The sequence below is a fragment of the Passer montanus genome, unplaced genomic scaffold (genome assembly GCF_014805655.1).
Source record: "Passer montanus isolate IOZ18808 unplaced genomic scaffold, ASM1480565v1 scaffold97, whole genome shotgun sequence".
NCBI lineage: Eukaryota > Metazoa > Chordata > Aves > Passeriformes > Passeridae > Passer > Passer montanus.
Window position 1 is genome coordinate 1209027 of NW_024375145.1, and position 10834 is coordinate 1219860.

At 49.0% G+C, this 10834-nt stretch overlaps 1 protein-coding gene across 4 annotated transcripts in view; it reads right to left on the minus strand.

Annotated features, from left to right (window-relative positions):
• Nucleotides 1-10564, minus strand: part of VCAN (versican) — a 102199-nt gene extending 91635 nt beyond the window's left edge. For 3 of the 4 annotated variants that reach the window (XM_039696363.1, XM_039696362.1, XM_039696360.1), the window contains exons 1-2: nt 10335-10564; nt 2378-2453 (exon numbers count right to left, since the gene is read on the minus strand). In XM_039696363.1, the coding sequence (XP_039552297.1) occupies nt 2378-2447 (70 nt within the window). In that variant the 5' untranslated portion in view covers nt 2448-2453; nt 10335-10564. Of the gene's footprint in view, nt 1-2377; nt 2454-4989; nt 4995-10334 lie in introns of those variants that run through there. The other variant, XM_039696361.1, reaches the window with a different exon arrangement.
• Between the last annotated feature and the right edge of the window lie 270 nt (nt 10565-10834).

The window sequence follows — 10834 nt, forward strand, 5'->3', positions numbered from 1 at the left end:
CTATCAGTATCTCACATTAATCTATATAACCCCTTTTTTTTATCCCCTTTAGCATTTTTGCTAAGCTTATATTCCATGTCAGCCCCTATCAATGGGATGTTTTCAAAGGAAGACAGCTGGATGTCTTCCTTTTGAGGTGGGAAGAAAGGAATTCTTGCTTGAGAACAAAGTCTCTTTCTCCAAAATGTGTACACTTGTTCTGTGGCAAATGTGTGCAAAATCCTTAAAGTAGGAGTCTAGATAAATTTTTAAAAGGGCAGAATTCTGCCCTTCTGTGTGACATTAACCACAATGACCAGGTCAAGAGGTCTGCAGTGGACAAGGAGTCTGAAGAAAAGAGTGCCCTGCATGGTGTGGCACTGCTTAGAGGAGTGAATTTGACACATAACTGAGTTTAGCTGAACAGAATGTTGCTACTGACTATGCAGACAAATCCCACATGCTTAAAGAATAAAATATTCTATTTATTTTTAGCTAAATTTATGAGGAAAAAAAAAAAAGAAAAATGTTGCATCTCATTTTTCAGTTCATCAACAACCTGCTGAGACATATGGTATATTGCCCTGTCTAGCAGCAGAAATAGAAAGGATCACTGAAATTGTGTGTTTTGTCAATCTAGCTGCTAGCACTGAGCCTAGGAGAAGCTTTTCCATTATCAACCAGTCTTTTGGTGAAGATAATGAATTAAAATGAGTGAAACTTGTAGGAAACACTGAAAGGTAATGGACTGAGACCCAACAACAACCTGAGTCCTTTACTAGGTGGTTTGTGGTCTGAGCAAGCAGAATAAGAGAAGGACATATGGAGTGATGAAGAATTAATTTTATAGTCTACAAGACACTCACAAGGAGCCAGGCAAATGTAAATCTCAACTGCAGAGCTCAACACCACAAATGGCCACCCAAAACAGGTAGGAAAAACTCCAGTGTTGATTATAACCACGACGCCCAGCTTGTAAACCACAACAGTGATAACTTGGGAATTGGTGTTTCACAAAAGATTTAATTTTAAATCCAAACTAAGGATTCAAAAAGAAATGTTGAAATGTAGGGTGTCAATCTTTCAGAATGCTGAGATATATTTTATTTTTAGAGTATTTTTATAAGCCGTACTTATAAAGATTGTGTGTAGTCTTCCAACACTCATTCTTAAAAATATTATTGCACCAACTGCCTTTTCTACAAAAGATATGGGCATGAGTTGATCCCACAGATTCTTTGGGATCATGAAGTAGATCAATTCATGAAAAACGAAAACTTTTTCATCCTTGTCCTCCTCACCATTGCCATAGTTTGAAAATGGTTACTAGTCTGTAGGCCAAAAGAATGGCCCCTGACTTAAATGTGAACAATGTGAACTTTGTGAGGTTTACTTTTTCTGTTCAACATCAGGGTCTTTCTGAATGAAAAAATTGGGACAAATTAGGATGGGTCACAGCCTGAGCTACATTCCAAAGAATGGGACATTCATAAAAATCTCCCAAGTACCAAAAACTCCACTCTGGAGATAAATGAGCCATTTATGGTGCAATAAAAGGTGGAGTAAGTGAGAGGACATGTAAAGATGCCATCCCACACTCTATAACTCCAAGGATCCATGCAACTCCTCCCCACTTAAGAGTGCTGCCCTCTCAATCCCTGTATCCCTGAATTCTGCATTTGTGCAAGGCAGTGAGTCAGGTCTGTGGTTTGATCCAGACCTTCCCTCCTCATAGCTAATCTAAATCTATTATCCTTTTTTTTTAAATTGGTTCCACTAATGAACCAGTCCTTGTCATTATCATTAAGACTACCTAAACATGTTACTAGCAATAGTGTTCCAGATAGGTGGAAAAAAAATAGTAAATTTGATTTTCCCAAAGGCTAAAATCACTTTGAGTAGTACCTGGAAATAAGAGGGAAAGAAATTTTTAAAAAATCTTCCTTTGAGACTTGGCAAACCTGCTTTCCCAATTTTTTCAGCTTGCAGCAGCTGTTGGGATATTTTCCATACTGATGGCATGACCCAAACTTTCAAATAACCAGGGCAACCACACATGGATACATACTTCAGTCTTGGCATGCAATCACCAAGAGAGGTAGTAAGGGCTCCTTCCTTTCCACCCAAACCTGCAGCTGCTCTAACACCTCTTTGCTAAAGACCCCAGCAGCCAAGGGATCTGCCCCAGCTTAGCTCATGGCAGCCCAAGCACAAGAGAAATAAATCATTATTGCCTCGAGGAAGACACAGAAATAAAATTGGTGACATGGTGCAGCATTGCAGGGGCAAAGAAAGACAGTTTCCCAAGTCTGGGCTGTTTCCTCAGTCCTGTGAAATGCCCTACCAATTAGATCACTAAATTCATTTTAATGAAATGTTCTATGTACAGAAGACTTACCTTTAGGTAGCATATATGTTATAACTAATGTAGAGTACATCCATAAGATACTTTTTATACTTAACAACATCTTGACCTAGAAATGAAGAACAAAAGAGTAAGTGGTTAGTATTGCACTGTGTCCTTAGCAAATGTAACTTAGCACATCAGTATTTGTCACTGGTGTCAGAAGCAGTCCTTCCTGCTTTCAAGGCATCTTCATTTAGCAATTTATGGTAGAGAGTTGTTATAATGACCACGACCCTCCATGGAATACAGATTTGTAATGGGTTTCAGGTTGTTGAGATCTGAGTGATTCTCTGACATGTCAGTTCCCTTTGGGTTTGTCTCTCACTTTTCTTTACAGGCTCCACCTTCCAACAGCTGGAAAAGTTCCTCACATGTTTCATATGTACACAATAATCAATTGCATGTTCACAACATTATTTCTCAGCTTTCATTTCTGTTCATAGTTACACATGCTGAACCTGTAAATATCCCCAAAGTTACAAAAGCATTGCAAGACACACAAACACCAATGACTACAAAGAGTTTATAAATAGTCCCCCATACAGTTAGATGTATGTGCTATGAACATCCCAACATAATAAATTACCTTCAGCAGCAGTTTGTCAAAATGCTGACAAATTTTTATCACTACCTTGATTTTCCTGATATTGCTGCAAAATTTGCTGCCTGAGCTTTTCACTAGGGCAAGTAACCAAGTTGACAGTTTTTCTCCTGTTCAAGAGAGCTTGCAGTTGAACTGCCTTAAGGATCGGTGAAGGAGAGATTTAATAGATATGTACCTGTCTGTGTTATAACCATGGAACCTGCACTGCACACGTGTACAATTTGAAATTTCCACTGTTAAAAACTCCACAGGCTGCACTGAACGTGACAGCAAAGACACACAGAGAGGCAACTTCAGAAAACTCCTGGTGACGTGTTCAACCTCAGGACAGCTCTCTCCACAGCTCACAGCTGCAGCCCAAACTCCACAGGAGTCTGTGTGAACTGGCACACATCCTGTAACGTCTGAGCAGCACGGGAAAGACGCAAAACATCTCCAACCAAGCCTTTCCAGTGAGGCAAGCGAAGAATTCCCACCCAACAGGGCTGAAAACCCCAGAGCCCTTCATTCCCTCTACACGGATGGCCAGAGCCAGCTGGTTGCACAGGGAAACATGTGCTACAACCTATTCCCTGGGCGTGGAGGGAGAAATGCAGCTGCTTTCCACAGAGCAGGCTGCGCGCTGCCAAGGACGCCCCATCTCTGCTGCAGCCATTCAGGACAGCTGAGTGTGGAGTGTGATATCACTTATTTTGCAACGTGAACTTCATGGAATTTTCACTTTTCACAACTGAGTCCCAAACTGGAACCGGGACTTCATTCAATTTAAGCCCTAGATGCCATAAAACTTTTTAGGAAGACCCTAACACCTCCACCCAAAACCACTCAGACTTTTATCTCTCCCTACATTTACACAAGCCAAGCTGCACGTGAAGAAAACAGAGGTGACTATTTATTAGCTAACTTTAAAATTCCATACTGTGCCCTTGTGCAAACTCTCTGTAGAAGGCTGTTATGAGTGAGGAGGTTGCACAAGATCAGAGCTGCAGACACCCCAGACCTCTGAATGCAATGGATCAGCTCTGGAATACAGTCACATGCTTGCTTAGATAAACACTTAAATGATCCTCATTATTACCCAAATTAAACGGAAATGTGATGTCAGCCTGAGCCTACAGATGTGCAGAAGGACCTTGAAGCAACCCTTGTATCCCAAGAATGCTGGAAGCCTCAAGAACCAAAACCACTGCAGTGAAGCTCCTTTGGTAACACAAGAGCTCTGAGGAGAGCATGAAAAGAAGACTGACTGGAAGAATTCCCCACCTTCCAAGGTGCTGAGTGAAGGACCTGCCTGCCAGACAAAGTTCTGGCCCCTGTGAGAGCTGAGTGGCTCCAGACCTGCTGAGATGTTCTGCCCACATGTGCTCCCCTGCGTCACACACTGGCTGCATCCACAGCGAAGCCAAGGTCCAGAACAGAATGTTTACAAGTTCAGCTCCCCATGTTTACCCGTAAGTTTTATCTCCCTCCTTCCCCTGAAGGCAACCTTGCCTTTTGGGACCAGAACCAAGGGAATCAAAGGAACCTGACAAGGGAATGAACAAAGTATTTTCTTTTTCCCGACAAGGGGGGTGTTGCACCTAAACAGAGCTGGTTGCATTTTGCACCTGGCCCACTTCCCTGGCTCTGACCTGGCGTACCTGGGTGCCTGGCACATGTCAGTGGAAGCATGTTGCCCTTGGAAGTTCACTGCAATTGCTGTCATAACACAAGTGCTTCCATGTTTGGTAAGAACACAAACCCTGCTGCTACGCTTCCAGTCACCAAACACAACACACACACCCACAGGGACAGATGAAAACAGAAAGGCAACTGTGGAAGGGCAATTTTCAACGTATCCATGGGAACAGAAGAGAACATTCCTGGATGTGATGGCTCCTAGCCTTTTAAGGAATAGGGCAGGGATTACACCTGCTGCACCAAGGGCTTGGATAGCTCCAAAAAAACTGCACTGTTTGAGCACAAAGCTTAATATGAGACATTCGCCAAAAATCCCTACCTGACTCTCGGAAAACCACCTCCTGACTTTTTATAAATCTTCTTTATCCTGAAATGCTCACTCAAGCAATGAAAACCCTGGGGAGAATGGTCTGATGTTCAGCCCTAAGGGTCAGGAGTGTGACTCCCACACAACCCTCCACACCTGAGGGTTGGTTTTCATGCTCCAGGCCTTGGTGGGTTCCAATAAACACTCCTGAGCTGCCCAGTGGTGCTCCACTCAAGCTGCCAGAATTAAATGTGCAATTACCCCTGCCACCCTCTCCAAACAAGCAGACCATAGCAGCAGCACCTTGCTCAGCCCCACAGGGCAGCCTGGCTCAGGAGGAGACAGAGCTCTGCAGACCTGGTGCCAAAAATCCTCCTCAGGACCCACAGAGGTTGCTGCTTACACCTCTCCCCAATTCCCACCCACATTTCCAGGCTCTTGAATGTGATTGCAGAGGACTGTGCTCTCCTGTAGTCCCCAGAGCTAATCCCTGCTCCAAAACACGTTTGTGTTTACTATTCCTGCACCCTACAGCTCACAGAAGTCTGCTGTCTGGCTGCTGTACTGCCCCTAAGTCCACTGCAATTAGCCAAAATCCATCTAACTCTACCTTTTTCCACAAGATTTTTTTTTTCCCCCTTGGTGTCACTACACCCATAGTAAAGGAAATCCATAACACAGCGAGCAAATCTTGCCAACTCAAGCTGCAAGACTTGAGTAAGTGTTTAATTTCCACCTTCTGCTAAAAAAGTACCTCACTTGACGTGACCAAACTTGGGCTGCCTGCTGGCTGGTTTCCAACTGGGCTGATCCATTTCATTAGGAGCTACTATAGGCAGATGGATCTACAGTAGGAATTTGTGTTACATTTCTAAATGGGATGCAGCCCTGAGTGCTGCATCTTTTAACCAATAGATGCAAAACTCCTGGGCAAGCTTCACTTCTTTAAAAATTAGCAGTCGGGGTTCTCTCTGTGGGGAAAGAGAGAACTCTCCTATTTTTGCAGGCACTGATACCTTCCCTTAATACAGCAAAAACTCATAGGAGCAGTAAGTTCTGACCAAATTCCAGCTTGTGTTTAGTTTGCACTGTAAGCTTGATCTCACACCAATGCTATTTTAATTTAACCAGATGAGAGAACATCATGTCTCCCTTTCTGTTTAAAACTTCAGGTTCAGAAAGCAAATTGTTCTGGTGTGGAAGAGACTAAAGCTTACAATCCAAAAATACTCCTGGTTTCTCTGAAGCTGAGACAATGAGGAATTTGCCATATTAGTCATTTTCATAGAGGTAGCAATGTCTGTGAAACCTACAACTTCTCAGGTCACACTGAGATTGCTTCTGCACATGCTCTACAGCTGCATTGTGAAATCTGGATGTGTTCCTTAAACACGTACAAAGCAGCCTCTGCTCATCTGACCCTCAGAGTGACAGTCAGAATGACATAAAAGATTAAAAGAAGGAAAAAAAAAAAAAAGAGGGTGGGACCCAACAGAACCAGGCACTAGAGAAGAGAAGGAAGGCTGCTCGTTCTAATGGGTAAAACAGTAAATTACAGTTTCCAATGGAACCCCAAAAAGGAGGAAATCACCAGTCCCAGTCACAGCACATCCCTTGCTACCTTCCAAGCTCTGAAAGCTTCACAGGTACCATCCCTCCTCAAAGGCACACATTCTGCACTTTGCTTTACTTCTGCAGTCCTTTGATCTGTTAATTGCTGCCACGCATCCACCTCACCATCAGCACTGCCTAATTACCTTTGCCAGCCCCACCGCCTCCCTGCCACGTGATTAATTAGCACACATGGCACATCAGCCTGCATCCAGCTCACCAAGCCCTTGCTTGGCCTGGAATCCCTTGGAAAGGCCTCCCCCCCAAGGCCTTGGAGGTTTTTGGGGTGTCTGCATCACCTCTTCCTCATCACCTCCCGCAGCTGCGGGGGGAAAATCTTCCAGGCTGGAGCACAGACAGGAGCAGTGACCAGAGCACAGCGTGTTCTGCTGCCTCGGGACATCCCTCACAGCTCTGTGCTTGTCTGCCAGGAGCAGCTCCAGGCTCTGGGACAGCCACGCAGAGACACAGTGGCAAAGTGCCAGAGGCAGCGCGTGGAGGAGCAGCGAGCACACCCTGCTCCTTCTGCATCACCCCAGCTCCACCTTGTCGCTCCTGCCTTCCAGAAACATGGAATGTCCCAAGCTGGACATGCAGGGATTAGCAAGTCCAGCTGCTAGCCCTGCACAGGATACTCTGACAATCCTACCCTGTGCCTGAGAGCATTGCCCAGCTACATTGACCTCTGCCAGGCTTGATTCCAGCTGAGGATCTCTGGTGCCCAACTCTCTCAAGCACCTGCACTGCTGAAAGGAGCAAGAGGTGGAAACAATCTGAAGGTGTCACTATGGTACCCCGCACTGCCATTGTGGGTTTTGGCACCACAGCAGCCCTGTGGGTTCCAAGAGGGGTTCTTCTTCAGCCCAGTGCTGCTGTTGGGCACAAGGGTGGCTGTGGGTGCCCTCAGCTCGCTCTGCCATCCCCACAGCCCTGGTGCCACCTCAAGCCCAGGCACTGAGGGATGCCTAGAGAAGGAAACGTGCCAGTCACACCGTGCTGTCCAGCACTGCCCATCGGGCACTGCCTGCTCCTGTGCCACAGAATCACAGACTGGTTTGGGCTGGAAGAGGCCTTAATTATCACCCAGTGCCACCCCAGCCATGGCAGGGACACCTTCCCCTGTGCCAGGCTGCTCCAGCCCCAGTGTCCAGCCTGGCCTTGGGCACTGCCAGGGATCCAGGGGCAGCCCCAGCTGCTCTGGGCACCCTGTGCCAGCCCTGCCCACACTGCCAGGGAACAATTGCCATTGCCAAGATCCCAGCCAGCCCTGCCCTCTGAAGCATTTCCCCTTGTCCTGTTACTCCATCCCTTGCCCAGGGTCCCTCTCCAGCTCTCTTGGAGCTTGTATCTCTTGGCTCCTGATGTTGGATAACTACAGAGTAGACGTTCCTCGACAGCGGCCGCGCCCCCGGGCCAGCACCGGGCCCACGACCCCGAACCGGGACCGAGCCCGCGGGACCAACACGGTGCCGAGCCCGCCGCCCCAAAACCGGCACTCCACCCCGTGACCCCCGGCGGACACGGAGATTCCCCCAAAGGCCAGCCCTGGCACAGCCTCCCCCCGCCCCGGCAGCGCGGGACCGCGCCCGCCCCGTCCCGGGCTCGCTCCGTGTGGGGGAGGAAACTTCCCCTTTCGCTCAGACCGAGAGGCCAAAAAAGAAGAGAAAAGGATTAAATTTTTTAAAAGGCACGGAAATAAAGGCAATCCCTGAAGCCACCCGGGATGGGTTTTTGGTTTGGTTTCTGTTTTTTGGGGGGTTTTCCCAAAGCTTCTCCTGCCCGGCTGAGCAATGGCAGCTGTGGCAGCCTTTGCTGCCAGCAGAGCTGCTCCATGCTCTGCCTGCTCTCTACCCACTTCTCGTGCAGAAGACTCACATGGCTGAAGGGGAGTGCGAGGAACAGCGGCGACAGCGGCTCTCATCGAGGGGGTGTTGCGTGTTTTAAATTATTTTATTACGGCGGTGATTTGTGGGGTTTGGCCCTTTTTTCCCCCTCACGCTGACGGGCCCGGAGCCCTCTGGCGGGAAACCGGCGGCCGCGGGAGCCGCCATGCCGCCGCTCGCCGCCCGGGGGCGCCGCGGGGCCTATGTCCTGGTCAAATTCCAGTCTGACAGACTTTAACTTCAGTTCAGGATGGAATTTTTAAGGGGGTTTTTTTGGGTTGGGTTGTGGGCTTTTTTGGGTTTTTTGGTTGCCTTTTTTTTCCACCGCGTTTCGACGCTCACGCCTCAATTAACCAAAAAAAAAAAAGGGAAAGAAAAGGGCAGGGGAAGGTGGAGGGAGGAGGAGAAAAAGGGGGGAAAGGGGAAGGAAAGGGGAAAAAGGGAGGGAAAAGGAAAAAGAAAAGGAAGGGAGGAAAAAGGGAGGGACAGGGCAAAAAGGTAGGCAAAAACGGGTAGGGAAGAGGAAGAAAGAGGAGGGGGGAGGAAGTGAAAAGACGGGAAAAGAGGAAAAGCGGGTAAAGAGAGAAGAAAAGGGGGGAAAGGAAAAGGAAGGTGGGGGAGAGGGGAGGAAAGAGAAAGGAGATGAAGAAAAAGGAGGAAGGAAGGGAATGGGGGAAAGGGAGAAAAACCGAGGGAAGCGGGTGATAAGAAGGGAGAAGAAAAAAAGATTTAAAAAATTAAAAAGAAGAAGAAGAAGCAATGGGGGCTTAATCCCGAGAGCCGGTGCAGTGAGGGAAGGAAAGGGGGTGGCCGGGAGGACGTGACCAGGGGGACAATGAGGGCCGGCCCCCGCCCGCCGCCCCTTTGTGTGGGGACGGGCCCGGCCGAGGCGGCCCCGCTGCCGTCCCCACACACACCCCCGCTCCTTCCCGCCGTCGGAACTCCCCGCTCGCCCTCCACCGTGCTCTCACTTTTCCTTTGTGACACAAAGGCGAAAGCCCTGGCAGCGGAGCGGGGGAAGGCACAGCCCGTGCCCCAGAAAGTGGACGTGGGTGTATGAGGGGGCGTTTTGCTCCACTGACCTTGCAATCCTCCTCCTCCTCCTCACCCACTGCCCCCCTTTCCCGCAGAGAAAATGTGGTTCGGGGCACGCTGCTCTCCGGCTCCTCCGGAGAGATGCTGAGCACCTCAGAGCCGCTCTGCCCTGCGAGCAGCTTTCCAGGAACATCAGGGGAAGGGATTGGAGGGGGGGAAAAAAAAAAAAAAAAAAAAAGGGATGTGGGGAGCACACAGGAGTGGAGGACGCAGAGCGCACGCTTTTCCCAGAGCTAGAAAAGTGGTGGCCGGGGGGAAAGGTCCGCTCTCGTCGCTCCTGCCACACGGGCGCTTTGTGTACTTCACACCCGTGAGGAGCAGCGTCCTCCGGTCTCCCTGCGGAGCCCCGCCGCACGCCAAGGTGCGGCTCTGCCTTCCCAGCCATCCAAACCACCAGCACCGAGCACCCTTGTCGGGGCTCCCACCCCAAAGTCTTCTATTCCCTAGTTTTCTTTGTTCTCCTCTTTGCACCGGTTTTTTTTCTTCTCTCTTTTTTTTTCTTTTTTGGTGGGTGCCCGAGCATCCCTCCTTCTCCTCTTCCCCCGCGTGTCGTTGAACTTACCCCCAGGTTGTTTAAATTCACCAATCATCGCTACTCCCTCCCGCTTAAGATTTGCAGTTCAAACTCTTTGTTGGTGCAAGCAGTGAAACAATTGTTTTAAATCTTAGACTAGGTGTTTGCTGGCAGTCATATCACAGAAAAAAAAAAGAGGGGAATTAAAAAAAAAATCACTACAAACCAACCCGCAATAAAAGAGTTATAGTTACCTTAAAAGGTAGCGTATTGCAGAGATAGCAAAAAATCACAACGTGGTGGCTGGGCTAGTCCAGAGATCCCAGTGGCCGCATGAAAGAGTAAATCCCCTCGTTAGTGCTGGAAGGAGCCGGTGGTTCCGGGCTGTCCCCTTGTGCCGGAGCTCCGTGTCCCCTCCTTCGCTCGCTTCCCGCCGGCGAGCACCTGACTCGGAGCGGCGGAGCCGGCACCGAGCTGTGGGCAAAGGCAGCGAAGCCTGCAAGTTCAAATGCGAGCCTCAGCCACCCATCATTATTATATCGTTGTACCGTCAGCGCTGCAGAAGGAGGGGCGCTGGCTCGGGGAGAGGAGGGTTCACAAGCTCTGCGAGAGCCTCCTTGCAATTTCCAAAGCTCCCGCAGCTGCTGGGCGCAGGAGAGCCCCCAGCGCCTGCCTCCGCCGAGCGGGGCCCCCCCGCCCCCGGCCGCCCCCTCGGGGCTCCCTGCGGCCCCCAGACCCGGAGCGGGGACCCGCA